The sequence below is a fragment of the Trichomycterus rosablanca genome, chromosome 6 (assembly GCF_030014385.1).
Source record: "Trichomycterus rosablanca isolate fTriRos1 chromosome 6, fTriRos1.hap1, whole genome shotgun sequence".
NCBI classification, from domain to species: domain Eukaryota; kingdom Metazoa; phylum Chordata; class Actinopteri; order Siluriformes; family Trichomycteridae; genus Trichomycterus; species Trichomycterus rosablanca.
This window is the reverse complement of record NC_085993.1, coordinates 32,856,549-32,879,843: the sequence shown is the minus strand read 5'-3', so window position 1 is coordinate 32,879,843 and position 23,295 is coordinate 32,856,549. Positions and strand designations below refer to the sequence as shown.

General features: G+C 38.3%; 2 protein-coding genes across 2 annotated transcripts in view; both read right to left on the bottom strand.

Moving 5' to 3' along the window:
• The window catches only part of tanc1a (tetratricopeptide repeat, ankyrin repeat and coiled-coil containing 1a), an 88,069-nt gene extending 84,526 nt beyond the window's left edge, over window positions 1-3,543 (bottom strand). Inside the window, exon 1 of the mRNA XM_062997703.1 lies at window positions 3,432-3,543. The gene's annotated coding sequence lies outside the window, so the exon portion shown is untranslated. The remainder of the gene's footprint in view (window positions 1-3,431) is intronic.
• A 6,705-nt stretch (window positions 3,544-10,248) lies between these two features.
• Window positions 10,249-23,295, bottom strand: part of pkp4 (plakophilin 4) — a 79,726-nt gene continuing 66,679 nt past the window's right edge. The window contains exons 15-22 of the mRNA XM_062997685.1: window positions 20,514-20,687; window positions 18,908-19,058; window positions 17,583-17,775; window positions 16,139-16,223; window positions 15,932-16,049; window positions 13,593-13,724; window positions 13,389-13,462; window positions 10,249-10,605 (exon numbers count right to left, since the gene is read on the bottom strand). Coding sequence (XP_062853755.1) covers window positions 10,366-10,605; window positions 13,389-13,462; window positions 13,593-13,724; window positions 15,932-16,049; window positions 16,139-16,223; window positions 17,583-17,775; window positions 18,908-19,058; window positions 20,514-20,687 — 1,167 coding nt within the window. The 3' untranslated portion in view covers window positions 10,249-10,365. The remainder of the gene's footprint in view (window positions 10,606-13,388; window positions 13,463-13,592; window positions 13,725-15,931; window positions 16,050-16,138; window positions 16,224-17,582; window positions 17,776-18,907; window positions 19,059-20,513; window positions 20,688-23,295) is intronic.

The following is a 23,295-nucleotide window of genomic DNA, read 5'->3' as shown; positions in this document are numbered from 1 at the left end:
AGACTCTCACAAATAGGACAATTTTTAGTTGCTCCAAGTGGCCTGACTGCATTTCTTTGGACTTATGGGAAGATACTGGAGCCCCCAAAGGAAACCCACACAGACACAGTAAGAACATGCAAACTCCACACAGATAAAGGACCCTGGATGACTGGGCTGTGACGGGGTGGTGAATCACACCCAAGGCCTTCTGAGGCGACAGAACTACAGCACTTGACTTCAGCAGTTAAAAATGGTATGCAGGACTGTGTAATTTTTATTTTATTTAAGTACATACACACAAAAATACTAAACTTTAATTCAGTGTTAATAATCGACCTACTTATACAATGTTATTTAAGAGAAACGCTGGAGTATGCAAAAAAGTCCTGCAATGAATTGGCACCCTGTCCAGAATATTTCCTGGTGAAACTGGACCCGCTGTGACCCTGACCAGGATAAAGCAGCAGATAAAAGTGAAGTGAAAATAATATATGGTCTGTTTTGTTCAGACCCATTACTAAACTATAAATAAACTATATGATCTATATTATTTTACACATTTTTAGCTATCAAGCTAAACTGCTGCACAGATGACAAATCATATCCATAAAATCTCACATAACAATGAAGTTGTTATCAAATAGTCTATTCTTTTGCATTGCCTTAAAAAGCTCCATATTCTGCAAAATGTCTGCTAAGGAGTATACATTAAGGAACATTATTTGGACAGTTAATGTACATTATTTACACAAACTGCTTTACAATAACCACATTTTGTGAAACTCACCATTAACTCAAATGGATTTGTTTTCAAATCCTTTACTTTACAAACATGGAGGACATGCTGATCCAAAATTTGTAGTGGATGGTGGTGGACCATAATTACAGGCAATTTCAGGCAATCCAATTGTTTTAGAAATTAAGCCAAAACAATCACTGCATAAACATCGGCTAACTAAAAGAAGAGTTTTTTGGAGTGGCCAGAAAAAGGCAAAGAGGATACCAGTCAATATCCAGCTAAACTTCAAGCAACAACTTAGAGATTAAGATACAAGCTGTTTTAATTACACTGACAGTATCCACTGGACTGAAAATATTACAGTTAAAACTTGGATTAGAATCAACTACAACAAGGATAGATTTCTTGGATGCTTTTTACACCTGGTAATGGTACATCCAAAACATTGATAAATGTGTAATATGTACAGGAGTAAACTACATAAATTAATTCTTTCTGCATCAGGAATGGCTTAAACCTGATAATAGCCATGGTGGTACAGCACCACCTGGTAACTCTGGGTAAAATAGAGGAATACACCCTGGACATGGTGCCAATATACAGTGCATATGTTTGTCGACAGCAAGCCCATTAGCTTTTAAAGTTGCTTAATCTTTTCAGCAAGTGAGTTAATGTATCAAACATTGACTGTGTGTGTTTTGGGTGGGGGTATGCTTCTATTCGGTATCTGAGCAAATATTTCAACATACAGACATGCTTCGTTTTTTAATTGTAAACATCAAGTCTGGGCTGCAGAAATCAACAGTGAGCAAGCAGTACTTGCAATGTGTCACATTTAAAGTGCGAGTTACTGAAACATGGGAGTTATGAAACATGGGTTTGTCCTCTGCATAAGGATAATTGATTAATTTATTAGTATTTTAACGTCATGTTTTCCCCCTTTTGTTTACATTCATGACAGAACAGGTAATTACTCATTACACAAGTTCACAATGTCAAACAGTCATGGATAATTTTGTATCTCCAATTCACCTCACTTGCATGTCTTTGGACTGTGGGTGGAAACCGGAGCTTCCGGAGGAAACCCACACAGACACAGGGAGAACATGCAAACTCCACACAGAAAGGACCGAAGGACCACCCTGTGTAACGATCAAGGGTAATTTAGTTGCTGTTTTTTTATACAATTTTCCATTTCCTCTGATCATCCTGTAGTTGATTAGTCAACACCCTCACAAACTCATTAGTAAACTGCTGGCCCTTTCCGTTGGCCTGCCTTCTTAACTCATTTAGGTACGGCCGCTGGGTGTATGTGGGATCAAGTATTGATCTATGAAAAATACTGGCTCATCATTAGATCTCATAAACCTTTAACATACTCCAGTTTGGGAAACAAAGTCCTGTCAGATGTACACTCACATTAATGTGGTTGCAAAAATGCGCACAGCAGGAACCCTGTGACCTTAGATAGATAGATAGATAGATAGATAGATAGATAGATAGATAGATAGATAGATAGATAGATAGATAGATAGATAGATAGATAGACAGACAGACAGACAGACAGACAGACAGACAGACAGACAGATACTGTAATGATCCTTTGCAGGAAATTTCTTTGTTACAACAGCTCACATCAGACAACAACTTCTTGCATACATACAACATACAACATTCACTAACAGTATAAAAAACAAGCAATAAAAATAAACATTTACAGTATGATTCTATACATGTAAACACTTTTATGGTGCATGCATAGCATACAAAATGTAGGTATTTATTATAAATTATTATTAATTATTTTAAATTATTATGAGTTGTTGAACAGTCTGATTGCAGTTGTAAGGAAAGATTTCCTGTAGCGTTCAGTCCTGCATTTGGGAGGAATCAGTCTGTGACTGAAGGTGCTCTGTCTAAACACCTCCAGGGCGTGAAGTGGGTGTGAATTGTTTTTGATTATCGAGTTAAGCTTTGTGAGCATTCTTAACTCTGCTACCTGCTGAACTGAGTCCTGTTCAGACCCCACTATGGAGCTGGCCTTTTTGATCTGGTTGTTTATTCGGTTTGTGTCCATTGTTCTAGCACTCTCACCCCAGCAAACCACTCCAAAGAAAAGAGCACTGGCCACCACCGACTGATAAAAGGTGCACAAAAGGGGCCTGCTGATGTTAAAAGATTAATATTAGATTAATAATAATAATAATATATTGATGTTAATATGACCTTGCTCATAGCATAGAATTTTACACTTCTAGAAATAGAAGTAACACGTACTTTTTGTGGTATCAGTAGTACGTGGTTGTGTTTTATTTTGCAATAGTAGGTATAGGTATGTTTGTTCAAGTTTGACAGGTCAATAAGAAAACACTGGGCACAGGGCGACAAGCCAACGCAGGGCGTCAAACACTCGTATAAATGTCAATTGTATTAAATTCGTGACAATTTAAATGAACGTCAACGTCCGCGAAGACCAACTTTGACAGAAGTAAAACATTAAGATAAAGTTAATGCGTGAAAACTATCAACATTTTAAAATATCAGACGGGGAGTGTTTACCTCAAGTTAGCAAAGCTGTCGTTAATCACCATTACTGTATTTTAAAGGCGCGCGCGCCACCAATATTTGACAAAAAAAAACTTACAACTTTAAAACACCAAACAATAAAACATCTACGACACACTTAACTCTTAAAATAAATAACACTTACCTGTTTTAAAGTTGAATTAAACAGTTGAACTCCCGTCTTTTGTTGTGTATGAATCGGTGTGAGAAACTGAGTGAGAATAACGCATCTCACAGAGCGCCTCACCGAGCTCGTGCTGCCACGAGACACACCTCCAATAACGTCAGAGCGCGAGAACCTGCCAAAGTAGGCTTCAAACTGTGTAACAACTTAACACAACCAGTATCATTTTCATCCCCTTATTATTGTTTTTATAAGGTGGAAATATCTGAAGAACAATTAAATTATACTGTTGATTAAAGCTAGTCTACAAACACTGAGAAAACCAAGCTGTGCTATGTTGTTTACATTGATTTAGCTAGTCATGTTATTTGACAAAAGGAAAAAAATCACTAAATGACCCTATGTGTATGCCAACTCTTATTTGTAGGTATAACATTACTAACTGTCAGGGGCGGATCTAGAAAAATATTTATGGGGTGGCAAGAGGGGGGCAGGAATTTTTGAGGGGTGGCAACATATGGCAGACGTATTTATACTGAATTTAATCACAGTTATCACAGTTTGATGAGAAATAGTATGTACACACTACAAAAGGGCACGGGCTGCCATTTACAAACTCATACAGACAAACTTAATCTCATGCAATCAATGTCTTGCATTTAAGGTTTCATGTGAAACAGTTCATATTAGGAATAAGTGACCATACAATGTAATCTCAATAATAGGAGATAAAAGTATGGTAACACTACTGTAGGTGGGGCATTATCAAAGGAAAGGCATTAAGGTAAGACACAGGTGATGAGTGGCAGATGTATGAGAGGGAAAGCAAACAGTTTTTGACTGTGTCAGAGTGGCAGCGTTGCAAATTGGCCATAACTTTTCTTTTAATTTGTTGCTGCCAACTGGGGTGGCAGCAGGGGTGGCAAGGCTTTCTTTTAGGGTGGCATTTGCCACCCTATGCCACCCCGGTAGATCCGCCCATGCTAACTGTAGATCATTTTGGGCTATGCACAACTTGTTAGGAACCTACTATTGTTCAGTAAGTGCAAAATGACCCCAGTAGGACATAATGAAGGGGGAACGTTCTTAGAACAGCAGGGACACTAATAGCTCTTTTCCATTAAATGGGGAAGAGGAAATAACCCTTACAGGGCTATAGAAAATTAAGACCACAGTAGCTGAAGTGGAGCAGTCTCAGGGAAAATGCTCTCACAGCCTCCCCTTCAATTAACTTTTACTGTTTTTGGTACCCTTGTGCAATTTGAAACATTCATTTACACAGGTGGCATTTTGCAGATGCTTTTATCAAAAGTGACTTGCAATTAAGACTGAATACAATTCAAGCAAGTGAAGATTAAGGGCAAGATAGGGAAGATGCTCAACAGTGGACACTTGGCGGCTGTGGGGCTTGAATATTCAACCTTAAGCTTACTAGTCCAGTATCTTAACTGCTGAGCTACCACTGCCCAAAACAAAAGCGCATTTGGTACAAACTGGATAGTTCTATCCAAGGCAACAAACACTTACACATTAATTTACTCACACACATCTACACAAGGGCAAATTACTGCAGCCAATTCACCTACTACATATTTTATACAGAAGGAAACCAGGGTACCCAGATAAATCCCATGCATATATGGGTAGATGATGCAAAACTCATCACAAACAGTGACCAGAAGCCATAAGCAAAGCCAGGGCATCAAAAAAAGTTTTGCTGTGCGACACCCACTCTTCCAAGTGGGTGTAATTATACTATACTAGTCCACTGAAAATAATGGCAACAATATATGTAGAACAAATAATACATGAACATACAAGCTATAGTGTTTATCTGCGCATTTACAAGCAAGCAAGGTGGGTATTTCAAATATAGTAGTCACAGTTTTTAGCCTAATCAACACCTCAGCATCTAATGCACTCTTACCGGTAAACACTTGAATTGAACAATGTCATTGTTTTGCTAATAATGGTCCACCATTCAAATACCTAATCATTCAAACAATAAAAACTTAGTGATGACTTGTGTATTACTGTATGTAATTTGTATGCATGTATGCATAATTGTTTCCTTTAGTTTTCTCAATAGGGCATACTGTTGCAGAAGGTCATGTTGGTGCCACACAGCTCTAGCGACCGAGCTTAGATCCAGAGGGACAGGATTTGGCTGATTGGTAATACACAGCTAGCCCTAGTTGCCAAATGGTTTAAAAACACAACTCCTTCTGTGAATCATAATTTCATTTATTTAGGGGACAAAGTAATCCAACACCTATATTAACTGTGATAATTTTTTGTAGATTTCTGTGTTCTAAAATAATTTATTGTGACTGCTATGCAATAAAATAACATTTAAATGCGGGATTTAACACTATTCATAAAAACATATGAAGTTGCTAATACATGACCAGTGACGTCAGTGAATCAATAATCATTTTTATTTAGAGGAAATGGAAACATCTTAAAGCAAGACTTATTAATTATTGGCCGATAAAGTAAATCTTTACTGACTTGAGAAATGAGAAAATATTATGACAAATTTATTTAGTTATGCATTAGTTATGTGCATAGTTTATATGGCCAAACATATGTGGACACCCCATCTTAATTAAGTTCAGTTGTTTAGCCACATCTGTATAACTGTATAAAACCAATGATGCACAATAAATTACATGCTTTAAACTCTGGGATAACAGTTTGAGGTACGCCCTTTCTTGTTCCAGCATGACTGTGGTACTGTTCACAAACCAAGGTCCACAAAGACATGGTTTGATTAGTTTAGTATAGAGAAACTTTAGTGGCCTACACAGAGCCCATTTAAATACCCACACATTTTCACAGACACAAAAATCTTGTAGAAAACCTTTGTTACATTACTTCCACAGCCCTAGTTTTTTTTTTTTTTTTTACAGTAAGAACCTAACTGTGAGAAAGCATGCGTTTTATTGAGGTCCAATACTCACTGTCAGTCCAATTAACCCTTCGATGCACAAGCTAAGCAAACCCCTTCTAATGCACAACATGGGTGGAAAATGACCCATATTCATCCATTCAAGAATATTTTCATATGCACATTTGTCAGTTATTCATGTATTTGCTGTCTTAGCTAATAAAAGCTATCTATACTAGAATATGTAAACAGCTAGCAAGCAAATAGTATTGGACATATTCAAGATTCAAGAGCCTAATCTTTGGTTGTCTTTCAAAAGATCAGTAAATATGTTTTTGACTACAAACACTTACAAATGTCAGTAGTTCCTGTCAAATTCCATAGTAAATACATAAGGGTCATTTTTGACCTATGTTGTGCATTAAAACGGTAGTGATACTAAAATGATTTTTATTAAAAAAGTAAAAAATATAAAATGATGATCAAAAACAAGTTAATTGAGGAATTCATGGAAGCTTGAATGACAAAATTAATTTATTGCAAAGATGTAGAAAATAAAAACTCAGTTGGGTCACTTTTGACCCAGGTTGTGCATCAATGGGTTAAGGGTAGTCTTGTGTTTGTGGCCACTCACCTGGTATGTTACCTTGTCTACATTTTAAACTAATTGAAAATGCCTGATGTAAAGGGACATGAGGCCCAAAATTTCTTCTCTTTATCGCCACTTTGTGGCAGGTGCTGGAACATCGGGAAAGAAATCTTGGAAGGCTTGGGGTCTATGTCAGTATTTTTACTTTGTTGAAGCTATACACCACCTTGAACCAAGAGAGAGCACTACATATGTGGTAAAGACATGCTAAGGACTAAAAGCTGGCTAAATACCACCGATTAGACAAATGGGACAGCATTGGTTAACATCTTTGTGTCAACTGGCATACTGTCGACTGTAATACAGTAGCTGTTTTTGTGAAGTGGAACTATCTAGCACACAGAATTGCAAAATAAGAATTTGGAATGCTAAAGCACAATTAATAATACAAATTTGTACTTGTTTACAACAAAAAGTTCCAAACTTCCTCAAGAAGCAACAACAGCACAGATTGGGTTTCCAATGCGAAGTAGATGCAATTTTGGGATCAGCATGCAGAATGTGAAGCATCTGCTGAAAAGGTGTAAAAAGCGCATCACTATCAAAATTGAAAGTAGTCGAAACCCTCTTTGAAATTACTAATAACATTTCACCTTTTAGCAGTGTGACAGACAAATTCAAGTGCATTTCTAAAATAATAAAAATGAATGGGAGATTTCATAGACTAATTAGTGGATTAATAGATTTAAGGATGCAGGGAATATTTTGTTACCATTGTATCATTGTTTTAAGGACCTGGGTTCAGTCTTTGCCATCGCTCACTGTCTGAGGATGTTTTTAATGTTCTCTGTGTCTATGTGGGTTTCTTTTACATATTCCGTTTTCTTACCATCTCTTAAAGACACACTGAAAATGTATTGATTGCTTTAAATTGCATCTTGTGTCAGTGTGTGTTTGGCCTTGCAATGAATTGGCATCCTATTCAAGGTGTGTTCCTGCTTTGCACTTATTGCTCCAGGATAAAATGAGTAATAAAAAATAACTGAATAAATGCACAGTGCATTTGATCTTCCACAGATTTGAACATGCTGGTACATTTGCTTTCTAATTTGCAATGCAGCTGCAATTTCTATTAGTTTTTTTATTTCATGAATATGCTTTTTTTTATTTATTGTTTTTTTATGCATTTTCTCCCCATTTTCCTCCCGATTTAGCACACTCAATTTTGTCTTCCGCTGCTGCGAGATACCAGATTGCATCCAAGGAGAGCATGTCGCTGTACGCGCCTCCTCCGACACGTGCACAGCCATCCTCTTCTCGCCCATGCACTCTGCACAGGCGTCTCTTCCGCCAATCAGGGTCCTTACACAGCGTATGAAGACCCACCCACCCACCCACACATAGTGAGGCCCCCACCCTGCAGATACGGTGACCAATTAGTATCTGCTGCAGGCACTGCCAATTATGCCCGCCAGACGGCGCCCAGCCGACTGGAGGCAGCACCAAGTTTTAAACTGAGGAGTTCAGAAACTCAGTGCTGATGTACTAGCGGAATATCCCGCTGCGCCACCTGGGCACCATGAATATGCTTTTTTTTATAATTCTCTGAACACTCGGGTGGCACAGCAATAAATTAAGCTAGCCCAATACCTATGGGATTCAGAGTTCGAAACTCCAGCGGTGCTATCGGGCCAGCTGGGTGTCTACATAGAGACATGATGGGCAAAATTTTGGGGTGTGTTACTGTGGTAAACATGCAAAATCTCAGCATTTTTGAGCACTAAAGCAGATTATAGTTAAAAACTATAGTAACCTTTTTAAGAAAAGTTATTTCAACACGTAATGCACGATTTACACTTATGCAAATTACCTGGAAAACATAAAACAAAAACTGAAATTTAGTGCACTCAGGTCTTATTTGCTGCAGGCTTTTGATAATTACAAAGCGAGGTCTATAAAGACCTTTGGGATGATTTAGAATCTTGACTTTGGGTTAATCTTATCAACCTACAAAAGCACTCAATCGAAAAAATGTTTTGTTGCTAAATAAAAATAAATACTAACAGTCATGTTCCAAAATCTAGTGGAAAGCCATCCCAAAACAATTGATACTAATGTAGCACTTTGGTTGGGTGTCCCCAAATAAATGAATTGATGAATGCATATGTATTTATTAAGTGGGTTAATGAATGAATGGTTTAATGGATAAATAAATGAATGAATCAATACACACTTAAAACAGGTTTTGAAATGACATCACAAATATGCACACATCAGATATACAAAAACAAATGATTTTTATTTTGATATTGTTATAATACATGTTGTCTCCATAAAGTCTCTAATTATTAATACTGCTCTACATAGCTATGTAACATGGCACAGGTGTAGTGCGACAGTGCACATATCACACAATTTACAGTAAACTGACAGATCCGTACACGAGTCCGTGGCACACACTAATCTGAACAGTAAGTACATCAATGAAACTGGACAAAGTGGACATTTTGTTACCATTGCACAGTACATTAGTAGATCTTTCACATATTTAAGATCTGCATTTAAATTGCACCGGACATACTTTAACTATACCGTTTAAATTCCTCTAATGACTTCAGCATTCTTTCAACATGCCATTATAAATGTACAGTGTACATCAAAACTTAACTCAATCCTTTAAAGGTGTAGCGTAGATGTTAATCACACCTATTCTTGAAAAATGCATTAAACACATAAATATGATATAACTCTCTTTGGCTCACATAAATATGACTATGATATAATTGTCTTTCAATATTTTTCATTCAAAACTTTCATTCGAGATACTGTTCACACAGTCAGTCTATTACTCACACACAACGCTCATACACACAAGATATATCATGGTAGATTATTTCAGTCTGAAACAAACAGATGGCATATGTACTGTATATGCCGCAGATGGCACGGATACAATCCCTCAGATGACAATGACCCTGTCATTTCAACAGTGCACAACTTTGTAGGGACAAATTGCGTGTCAGTTTCTCACAATAAACAGGTACACACTTGTACACTACATGGCCAAAAGTATATAGACACCTGACTATGTACTTGCTAAACCCTTCCATACCATTCCAGGCATAAATTTGGAGTTGGGCCCCACTCTGCAGCTATAACAGCCCTCACTTCTCTGGGAGGGCTTTTTATAAGATTTTGGAGTATATAGGTTAGGGCTCTGTGAGAAACAGTCATGCTAAAGAAACAAAAGAAGCTCTTTCTGACTGACGATTTGTTTTATAAAATCTTTTTACACATTTGCAAAATGTTTGGCTGAAACACCAGAATTTATTATCTATACAGCATGCCCATATACTTTTGGCCATATGCTGTACTTTACCCTGCAAAAGTCCGTAAAACGTACATGCACCAATACACTCAGACTCAAAGACACATACAGATACATACTCTATGCACGCATACACACACGCTCATGCCTACACCCATGAGTCTGGAGAGGCGGGGTAGGTCTGAGCACGGTAGGAAGGCCTGCGTGTGGTGGAGTAGAAGTCCACGTAGTTGGTGTTGCGCTTGAGCGTCTGCCTTTCGTTCACCGCAGGGTATTGGAGCGGCTCGTCCAGGTATGGGTCGTCATAGCCCGCCGGAGATGCTAAGTACATTCCATATGGGTCGTAGGCTCTCTGATTGGGCTCGTCTGAGTAGAACAGTTGGCTATGCTGTAAAAGAGAGTACATATAACACAAACATGTGCTAGTAAAAATTATATTCAGGTGCTCCATAATCCAGCAAGATAAAGGCCAAGAACACACCATATGAGAGACTGGATTAACGTCTAACTAAATGTCTTCAAAGAAACCGAGCTACAGCAATGTGAAAAAGTAATTGTCAACTGTACGATTGCCTCTCTTAGTGTACATTTGTCACACTGAATGATTGAAAAGCATTAAACAAAACGTTATATCATGAATATATATCAATGAATATGAATTTGTAAAGCGTAATTGCTTTAATTTAAGGGACAATGTTATGCACCACAGACATTACCCTTGATTACGTAATCATTTAGTTCATTGAATTTAATTGGTAAATCCATCTTAGCTAATAGAACAAAGCCAGGCTTAATCTCACCTGGCTCTATGGGATATAAATCTCATTGATCAATATCAAGCAGTCACCTTGAAGGTTTTACAGAATGTCTCAAGCAAAAACTGAGAAACATAATGTTTTAAATTTATCAAAGATATAAAGCTGTGTCCAAGACTCTGAACTAAATAACAATAAAAGTTTTGTACAACCAGAGTTTGTCTGATAAAAAAAAAAAAAACTGCTCAATGCAGCATTTTATAATAAGAACAGAGAGTGGCTTTGTAAAGAAGTGGCCTACATTTTTCCCACAGCACTAGAAAACTACCAATATTGTATATACAGACAAGCCTATTTACAATCTGTAAATCTGATGTAAACATTTATCAAGCCCTTTCCTTTGTGTAAGATCAGATTTTCTGTCATTATTTGAAATCATTAGTGCATCAAATATGCTATAACAAAAGCAACTAATGAATCACTGCTCATTACTTCATGAAACTGTAAGGGGGTGTGTGTGAGGGCGAGGATTAATGCGGACTTTAACTTAATTCCGGGTTTATTCTCACCCGCACGCTGTTTGGACCCACTGTGCAGAAAAGATAAAGTGTGTGCTTGTGTTACGTTACTGTGTGTTGCACCGCTCTGCGCTAGATTCGAACTCAGGACGGAGAAGCGCTAGAGCGACACTCTACCGACTGAGCTATATCGTCACCGTAGCAACACACTCTGGTACGGGCTTATGTGGCTGCACTCACACACGCACACACTTTATAACAGCGATAAGCGTTAGTAGTCTTTTAACAAAGAACACAATCAAAGAAGCGATCGGAATGCGTGGACGAACGCACACCCCGATCGCGGAAACGTACCTATTAAACTAAACGTGATCAAAGGAATCCTTACTAAAAGAACGTGAACAGCTTCCTTAACTGCTTCGACTATCCTGTTCACGTTTTATACAACCTATAAGTTATTTCTTTCAACTATTTATCTGTTTCTCTATCTTGCTCTTTCTTTCTATCTTTCTTGCTTTCTTTCTATCTCTCTTTATTTCTGACTATCTTTTCTCCTTCACAAGCTCTCTGTGTTAACTAGTTTCTGGAGCACTTTAAAGTAATAAATATACCTCTCGGAAAACCCGATAGCATACCGGCTTAATCCTTGAATGAACAAAGACTCAGCACCATGCTGTTGTAAACTGGCGTTTAAATAGTGCTAGACCCAGGTGTTGCGAGTCTTTGTTAATGAGCGTGGTGGACTGTGGGAAATGTAGTTATTTTGAGCTGCAGCGCGCTGATAGGCGCTTCCGCTTTCCCACTGAAGCAGCTCGTCCCGTTACAGAAACCTCATATACTGTCTTTTCGGATAGCCCTCCACACACACACACACACACACACACACACACACACACTGATCAGCCATAACATTAAAACCACCTCCACGTTTCTACAATCACTGCCCATTTTACCATATAGGAGCCTACTTCTTCAATGGTCAGGACCCCCACAGGACCACCACAAACAGGTATTTTTTGGGTGGTGGATCATTCTCAGCACTGCAGTGACACTGACATGGTGGTGGTGTGTTAGTGTATGTTGTGCTGGTATGAGTGGATAAGACACAGCAGCTGCTGGAGTTTTTAAATACCGTGTCCACTCACTGTCCACTCTATTAGACACTCCTACCTAGTTGGTCCACCCTGTAGATGTAAAGTCAGAGATGATCACTCATCTATTGCTGCTGTTTGAGTTGGTCATCTTCTAGACCTTTATCAGTGGTCACAGGACGCTGCCCATGGGGCACTGTTGGCTGGATATTTTTGGTTGGTGGGCTATTCTCAGTCCAGCAGGGACAGTGAGGTGTTTAAAAACTCCATCAGCATTTCTGTGTCTTATCAACTCATACCAGCACAACACACACTAACACACCACCACCATGTCAGTGTCACTGCAGTGCTGAGAATGATCCACCACCCAAATAATACCTACTCTGTAGTGGTCCTGACCATTGAAGAACAACATGAAAGGGGGCTAACAAATCATGCAGAGGAACAGATGGACTACAGTCAGTAACTGTAGAACTACAAAGTGCTTCTATATGGTAAGTGGAGCTGACAAAATGGACAGTGAGTGTAGAAACAAAAAGGTGGTTTTAATGTTATGGCTGATCGGTGTATATATATATGATGCATCACAGCATTTCAATGTTATAGTATTATACTTTTAAAAAATACCTTTAGGGTTGTTTTTTACTTATGATATTGTAAAAACTTGAATCTGTTTATGGTCCATGCTATTTAAATGTATGCTGTACTGTTGGTTTAAATGATTCAGATGCATTATTTATGCATGAAAACTTACTGGTCAGTTGATAACTGTACTACCAAGTGTACATGTCACAAATAAAGGCTTACCTGTGACCTGTTAGGATCTTCGTGAGAAGGGGAATGGTAAGAGCTTATGAAATATGCAGAGTGCTTTCCTGACCCTAAAACACAAAAACATGAATCACATTATTTCTGTGATTATTAGTACAAGAGTCTTATTATTATTAATATTTGGCAAAGTGTAAAGTCTAAGTTTTTAAATCTGCATTTGGATTTACATCTCAGACTTGCCTGTATACAGATTTTTGTTTCTGTTAGTGTCTCCGTAATAGTTATGAAGTTGCATAGTAGACTGAGCTCTCCTCTTACTCAAACGATGCTCCCTTATGCCCAACATGGCTGGGGAGGAAGTGGCACTACCTCCTAAAACAATACACATAACAAATTATTAGCACACAGGTGATAACACAGCTCCACAGGTAAGTAAAAAATAGGTTGATCAACAGCTCATATCAGCTATAAAAGAGATCTCTGGTGAATAGCACTTCATAAAGATGTTTGCTAACAATTTTCCATTATGGTCAAATAGTCACTTGTCTATTGCCAAACATAAGCAAAAGCTATTAACCCTTTGATGCACAAGCTAAGCAAACCCCTTCTAATGCACAACATGGGTCAAAAATTACTCATATTCATCCATTCAAGAATATTTACATATGCACATTTGTCAGTTATTCATGTATTTGCTGTCTTAGCTAATAAAAGCTATCTATACTAGAATATGTAAACAGCTAGCAAGCAAATAGTATTGGACATATTCAAGAGTCTAATCTTTGGTTGTCTTTCAAAAGATCTGTAAATATGTTTTTGACTACAAACACTTACAAATGTCAGTAGTTTCTGTCAAATTCCATAGTAAATACATAAGGGTCATTTTTGACCCATGTTGTGCATTAGAAGGGTAGTGATACAAAAATGATTTTTATTAAAAAAGCAAAAAATATAAAACTGAAATAAGGATTTGTGATGATCAAAAACAAGTTAATTGAAAAATTCATGGAAGCTTGAATGACGAAATTAATTTATTGCAAAGATATAGAAAATAAAAACTCAGTTGGGTCACTTTTGACCCAGGTTGTGCATCAAAGGGTTAACAAAGTAAACAATGTTCACAAGTCAAAGCTCTTGCTGACAAGAGCAGACAAATGCTTAATAAAATATAAAAATACAAAATAATTAAAAATAATGAGCATCTTTGGGACAAAGCCTCAAAAAAACTGTAAGATGTGAGCTTCACAAAACTGGAACTCATGGCAGAGCTGCCACAATTTATTTCTTATCTTAACTCTATTAAACACCTTTGGGATAAAATGGAACATTGATTGTGAGTCAGTTATCTAACATCCGTGCCTGACCTTACCAACTCTCCCAAGTTTCTTTAACCAACCTGTGATCAGTAAAATGTCCTGATATCTAAAAATAATAATAAATAAAAATACTTAGTGGACTCTGTTAGTTTCTAAAATCAGGACACTTATTTTGGTGTTATGTCTTAATAGAATCTGTGGCTCAAAGGTTTACAAACATGTGGTTAGTATTTGGTATCATTGCCTTTCAATTCTTAAACTTGGGTCAAACGTTTTAGATAGCCCTTCACAAGTTCTCACAATAAGCTGCTGAAATTTGGACCATTCCTTCTGACAGAACTGGTGTAACTGTGTCAAGTTTGTAGGCCACCTTACTTAAACAGACTTTATTTAGTTCTTCCTATAACTTTTACATGGGATTGAGGTCAGGGCTTTGTGATTGTTGTCCTTAAGGCATTTTGCTACTTTGGAAATATGCTCGGAGTCAAAGCTTGTGTCCAAGCTTTAATTTGGCAGATGTCTTGAGAAGTTGCTTCAATATTTTCACATTTTTTCACTTATAATGCCGTATATTTTGTGAAGTGCACCAGTCCCTCCAGCAGCAAAGCACCCCCACAACATAATGCCCTGCCCCCCTTTCTCCCACAGTTGGGATGGTGTTCTTTGGCTTGCAGGCCTCCCTTGATGGTCGTTATGACCAAACAGTTCCAATTTTCATCTATCAAATCAGATAACATTACTCTAAAAAGTAAGATCTTTGTCCCTATGTGCAGTTGCAGACTGTAACATGGCTCTTTATGACAGGTTTAAGCAGTGGCTTCTTGCTTGCTGATCATCCTTTCAGGCTATGCTGATATAGAACATGTTTCCTCTAGCATCTTCACAAGGTCATTTGATGTTCTTGGACTGATTTGTGTTTTTCTCTAGAAAAAAGAACACATCTTCTTTCTGAACAGTATGATGACTGTGTGGTTCCTTGGTGTTTAAACTTGCATATTATCATATGTGGTCCACAATTCCATTTCTGATGTCTAATTTCTTTAGATTTTTTCAAAAGCATAACATTTTCTAGAATTTTTTAAAGCTATTTAAAGCCACAAATAACTTAAAGGCACAGTTTATGTAAATGTGTGACCTGATGGAATTTCTATATAGGGGATTATAAGTGAAATGATCTGTTTGTTAACATTAGTTGGAAAAATTGCTTATGTCGTGTACAAAGTATTTATCCTAAACAATGGGGCATCTTTGCTGTTGGCTTACCTGACTGGATGACAGGTGACATCTGTAGGTTGCTCGTTGGAAGTGTGGGTTGGGATCGGTACCTGTCTCGATCAAGAGTTGATACTGGAGTAATGAAATGGTTCTGGTTCCACCCATCCTAATCAGGCATGAATACAATGTCATTACAAAACCCATAAAAAACAAGAACTTTTGATAATAGCCACTACTGAGGTAAGATTAACTCACCCTTTTATAGAGGTTGCGTAAATCTCTGTACTGCCACAAAGTATTCAGCACCTGCGCTGCAGCTTTTACCACCTTCATAGAGTATCTGAATAGCAGAGGGAAAAAAAACACCCATCTTAAACTTGTTAACTATATTTAACCTGCAGATTTAGAAACTTAACACTGTTTACAGTTACTGACACTGCATTTTGAAGGTAAGTCACTCTATGTAGTGTACACTCACCTCACACTTTATTAGGAACACCTGTCCTGAACATACATTCATTTGCTATTTTATGATAATGAACTACCCCTACTATTTATTCGCTCTGTGTGGTTTTACAATTACTGACTGTAGTCCATCTGTTGCTCTGCACACTTTGTCACCCTATTTTACACCTTCCATTATTTTAAGGAAACCTTATATTTCTGAATACTATTATTATTTACTTGCCACTTGCTGCACCTGATACACTCATAGCAATGCACCACACATGGCCATGCCCTTAGCTCGTTAGTGCCACTGCAGTGTTGAGAGTGGTCCATCACTCAAATAACTACTGGTCAGTGGCATTCTATTAATGATTGATGTAAAGTGGTAATTCATGGTAAGCCAATGAATGTACGTTCAAGACAAGTGTTCCTTCCTCTGAATATTATTTTGATCTTGGCTTAGAATGTTTTAAATAACATTGAGATTCAACATGAATACAGTAATTAAGTCCAATGTGTATAATATTTAATTAATTAATTTAGTCCTTGTCTGTTTTACCACCACTTTATCCTATTCAGGATCGCAGTTGGTCCAGTTCACTGGGTGAAAGCTAGGAAACACCCCGGACAGGTTGCCAGTACATCACAGGGCAAACACAAAGACACACACCTAGGACAATTTTAGCATCTCCAATTAACCTGACTGCATGACTTTGGACTGTGGGAAAAAACCCACGCAGACACAGAGAGAACAAACTCCACACAGAAAGTACCCAGACCGCATCACCTGGGAATCAAACCCAGGACCTTCTTGCTGTGAAGGAACAGTGCTACCCACCGAGCCACGATGCCGCCTATGTGTTTAGTATTATTGAACCCAATTACTAATTACTTTCTTTTGCTCTCTTTTACTGAGTAACTGAAATGGCAACTGATTTCTGATACAAGACCAGTTGATGATTTTTTCCTCTAATATGAAAAAGAGATTATCTTTGTCTTGCATTAGATTTTGTTTAAAATCTAAAACAATTAAGTGTGACACATGCAAAATGAGTAAAGGTAAGATTTTTTCATAGTACAGTATTGATAAATATTTATTCATTTCCACTTACTGCTTCATCATGGTCTGGGTTACAGTGTGTCAAAAGGAATGAACTTTTTTAATAAGTTGTGTCATAACAAAGCCTATCTTCATTCAAATTCCTCTGTTTACACTGTAATATTCAATTCTATTTAATTCCTCTAGTCTTACCTTTCCCCTCTGCCTCGGCTGATATTGACCAATTTGTCGATTCCGCCTGCCTGGGCAAGTGCACGAGCATTTTCTATGTTTCTACTGGTGACTTCATGAAGTGCACAGCACACTGCTGCTACTGTCTCATCAGAGAGAAGTGAAGGCCCATGACCCGGGAGACGTGTCACTAAGTCCGGCATGGCGTACTTTCCTAAAAGAAAAAGAGAAATCTTGAATAAACATCTTTAAGTGTGAAAAATCATTTTAAATACACAACAGTGCAAACAAACCAAACAAAAGTTCTGACCATGGTCAAAACACAGAGGATCAACAATAAAAACAAATTAGAATCAGTTAGTATAGAAGTCTAAGTATACACCGATCAACCATAACATTAGAACCACCCCCCTGTTTCTACACTCACTGTCCATTTTATCAGCTCCACTTACCATATAAAAGCCCTTTGTATTTCTACAATTACTGACTGTAGTCCATCTGTTTCTCTGCATGCTTTGTTAGCCCCCTTTCATGCTGTTCTTCAATGGTCAGGACCCCCATAAGACCACAACAGAGCAGGTATTATTTGGGTGGTGGATCTTTCTCAGCACTGCACTGACAATGACATGGTGGTGGTGTGTTAGTGTGTTTTGTGCTGGTATGAGTGGATCAGACACAGCAGCGCTGCTGGAGTTTTTAAATACCATGTCCACTCACTGTCCACTCTATTAGACACTCCTACCTAGTTGGTTCACCTTGTAGATGTAAAGTCAGAGACGATCAATCATCTATTGCTGCTGTTTGAGTTGGTCATCATCTAGACCTTCATCAGTGGTCACAGGACGCTGCCCACAGGGTGCTGTTGGCTGGATGTTTTTGGTTGGTGGACTATTCTCAGACCAGCAGTGACAGTGAGGTGTTTAAAAGCTCCATCAGCATTTCTGTGTCTTATCCACTCATACCAGCACAACACACACTAACACACCACCACCATGTCAGTGTCACTGCAGTGCTGAGAATGACCCACCACCCAAATAATACCTACTCTGGGGTGGTCCTGGGAGAGTCCTGACCATTGAACAACAGGGTGAAAGCAGGTTAAAAAGGTATGTAGAGAACATTTGTACATTTGAAATTAATTCTTGCAACTGTGATTTTCTGTGAGTAAATGTTTGGAAACACTTTGTGGAAACAAAAACCCTCATGCTTTTACTGTGGGTTTACTGAACATGACAATGCCTACCAGATGTTGTGATCATTTTGTGCATGAAAGCCTCTATATGTATGTAAACTTTTGACTTTAGTGTTTTGTGATATGGTAAATCAACTTTAAATTAGCAACTAACCAATCAGCTCCTTGTTCCTGGCATCCAGAGCCATGTTGCGTAGTGCGGTAGCCACTGAGCAGACCACCCTATCATTATCCATTCTTAGCAACTCAACCAGAATAGGCAAACCCTTCTCCTTCCGCACTGCTGCTCGAATGTAAGCTGCAAACTGACCACAACATTTACGTTAAGTTAAAAAAAGAAAATGAAAAGTTTCATGAAGCTGAAATTTATTTTTAATGCAGAACATGCAAGACTTGTTGTCAGAAAGCCTCTAGAAGTGCAAGAACATCCATGCAATAAAAAAAGTATTTAATGGAAACCTTAAAATTAGTCAGTGCCAATTCCTCCCTTCTTTTCCTTAGGTCTAGATGTATATATTCTCAAGCTCTTTTTTAGCTGCAATCCAACTTCATTCTGCCCAAGTAATCTTATTATATATGAAACTGGCACTTAAGCTTGAACGCATAGTTTACACACCGTGTACGTGGCAAGACAAAAACTGCAACCTTGATTTGTTCTTTTTCTTAAGGCTAGTGCAGTTAGCCTAAGTTAACCAGTGTCTGGTTTTGTATTTCATTCTTTCTGCTTCTCATAACCCATTGTATATCATCCACAGCCACGTTTTCTTCTTAGTATAATCATTATATTTAGATATATAATTTCCCTTTTTGTCACATTTTCAGCATTAGTTGAATGTTTTCAAATTAATTTATTTACACCAGTGAACTGGTCTACTTATTTTTAGGGTGGCACGGTGGCTCAGTGGGTAGCACTGTCACCTCACAGCAAGAAGGTCCTGGGTTCGATCCCCAGGTGGGTCGGTCCGGGTCCTTTCTGTGTGGAGTTTGCATGTTCTCCACGTGTCCACGTGGGTTTCTCCCCGGGTGCTCTGGTTTCCTCCCACAGTCCAAAGACATGCAAGTAAGGTGAATTTGAGACACTAAATTGTCCAAGACTGTGTTCGATATAACCTTGTGAACTGATGAAACTTGTGTAATGAGTAACTACCGTTCCTGTCATGAATGTAACCAAAGTGTAAAACGTGACGTTAAAATTCTAACAGACATGCTTATTTAAAAAAAATATATGTATTAATATGTGCTTACTTTGGAACTACTTGTATCTGGCAACCCTGACCAAGCTGGTAGTCATTGGCTCAGGTAGTTCAATTTCAAATTCATCAATAATTTAATTAAACAATACCGCCAGACACGTTGTAATCAGACTGCAGTGGCATACAGGTGCAGTTTGTATTGCATGTACATACAATATTGCATGACAGCTTCAAACCTGGGAGATTGAAGGTTATACATGCTTTCTACAAGACATGTATAAAGCAAAGCCAGAGAGCTGACTGGCAGTGGGCACTAACAGCTCACTACCATGCACATAAACGCATAAATGGCTAATACTATCGCTTTAATGAGGAGAAAAGACAGAAATGCATCCCCTCAGTCCATACACAGCAGAATCAGCTTTGCTCTATTACACTCATGACTCCATAATATATTGGCGTGTAAGTATATCATGAATTATTTATACTGTTTCACTTCTAGTCTGTACTGTGTAATGGGATTATATTGTGAGTCAGCATATTGTCATAACAGTGCATGAATATTACCCTCCAGGTACCAGCTGAGAGATTTTGTAATGACCCAGCTGCTCCCTCTAGTGTGGCAGGGTTTGAGCTTTCTGCAAGCAGGGTGAGGTAAGGCTTTACAACTGATGGGTGCCAGAGCATCTCTGCCCCCTTTGGGCTCCCGGAGAATCCTGGGATAGGTCCCACACCATCCCACTGTAAATTACACACAATAGATTACTACACACAAAAGACTGAACTCCATAATGAGTTAACACATGTTATCATTATTAAAACAATTCAGTTTTTCTTTTGAATAATAATAATTTTAGTATTATGAATAAACCCAGTAACAGTTTGTGAAGCTAGGCTTGACCAATGCTAATTTGTGCAGCCAGTTAAAAGTAACAGGTAAAGAAACTGAAACTCATTTTAACTGAAATGTTTTTTGAATACTATAACAAACTTTAACAATATAAAACTATAAAAAAAATTTAAAGGAGCACTAACAACTTTCTGTAATGGTTCAGTGTTCTTTAAACACTCTACTGACACCAACTGACAGCCTCAGATATTTTTTTATTTCCATTCCCTAATCTATGCTTTGATAATCCATTGTATATTGTGGGCCTTTAAAGACCCAGGTGTGATTTTCCCAGGTCAAACTATGTTCAATCCATTAAAATGCCTAAAATTGACTCCAACTGCATTTTAGACACATCAAGAATATTTAAAGGAAACACGATTCACCTGACCACAATTTTGAGAGTAACAGCAAAAGGTCTGAATACTCCTACATAGGAGATTTCGGTTTTTGATTTTCAACAAACTCAAAAGAAATATTGCTTTATCTATGTGGGTGATTAATTATACAAACCCTTTTTTTAATTTCTGTACATTTGCATGTAATTAAAACACTAATCTAGGATTTGTTCATTCTTTTAAACCTTTTAATTAACAAAAGTACAAAGAAAATTTTCACTGACCAACTTAATTCTATTGTGTCAATATAAACAAAATAAAAATTGTAAACCTGCAAAACACACTAAAAAAGAAGCATGTTTACAACTGTGTGCAATCTGTCTACATGAAGCCACACTGTTGTAGCATGTGCAAAATGAGGTCTTGCTAAAATAACTATAGACTTCATGTAAAAAATTCCACTCGCCTTCACATCAACCTTCACACAAATGCAAATCACCAATGCAGTGGCACTGATGCACCCCCATAACATTACAGAGGATGGCTTTTGCACCTTTCGCTGATAACAGTCTGGATCATCCTTTCATGATTGGCATAAAGAATTTGACTCTATTTTTCATGCAAATAATCTGAACTTGTGGACTAAAGTGGACTCATATAACCACAGCATATTTCCACTGTCTTTTGGTCTATGTGAGGTGAGCTCAGTCCCAGAGAGCTCAGTGGTATTTCTGAACAGAATAAATAAATGGCTTTTTTGTGTTATAAAGTTTCAGGTTGCATATCTTGAAGCAGAGGTAGACTGTGTTAAGTGACAATGGTTTTTCAAAGTACTCTAAAGTCGTCTAAGGACTTGAAAGTCACACACTTTCAACAGTGGTTTCCAGACTTGCCCTAGATGGATTGTAATTTTTGTGGATTTCTAAATCTTTTCACAATACAATGTATGGTGATGATTTTTTTAAAATTTCTTTAACATAGTTCTCTCACATACAGGGGTTGGACAAAATAACTGAAACACCTGTCATTTTAGTGTGGGAGGTTTCATGGCTAAATTGGACCAGTCTGGTGGCCAATCTTCATTAATTGCACATTGCACCAGTAAGAGCAGAGTGTGAAGGTTCAATTAGCAGGGTAAGAGCACAGTTTTGCTCAAAATATTGCAATGCACACAACATTATGGGTGACATACCAGAGTTCAAAAGAGGACAAATTGTTGGTGCACGTCTTGCTGGCGCATCTGTGACCAAGACAGCAAGTCTTTGTGATGTATCAAGAGCCACGGTATCCAGGGTAAAGTCAGCATACCACCAAGGAGGACAAACCACATCCAACAGGATTAACTGTGGACGCAAGAGGAAGCTGTCTGAAAGGGATGTTCGGGTGCTAACCCGGATTGTATCCAAAAAACATAAAACCACGGCTGCCCAAATCACGGCACAATTAAATGTGCACCTCAACTCTCCTGTTTCCACCAGAACTGTCCGTCGGGAGCTCCACAGGGTCAATATACACGGCCGGGCTGCTATAGCCAAACCTTTGGTCACTCGTGCCAATGCCAAACGTCGGTTTCAATGGTGCAAGGAGCGCAAAACTTGGGCTGTGGACAATGTGAAACATGTATTGTTCTCTGATGAGTCCACCTTTACTGTTTTCCCCACATCCGGGAGAGTTACGGTGTGGAGAAGCTCCAAAGAAGCGTACCACCCAGACTGTTGCATGCCCAGAGTGAAGCATGGGGGTGGATCAGTGATGGTTTGGGCTGCCATATCATGGCATTCCCTTGGCCCAATACTTGTGCTAGATGGGCGCGTCACTGCCAAGGACTACCGAACCATTCTGGAGGACCATGTGCATCCAATGGCGGTGCCGTGTATCAGGATGACAATGCACCAATACACACAGCAAGACTGGTGAAAGATTGGTTTGATGAACATGAAAGTGAAGTTGAACATCTCCCATGGCCTGCACAGTCACCAGATCTAAATATTATTGAGCCACTTTGGGGTGTTTTGGAGAAGCGAGTCAGGAAACGTTTTCCTCCACCAGCATCACGTAGTGACCTGGCCACTATCCTGCAAGAAGAATGGCTTAAAATCCCTCTGACCACTGTGCAGGACTT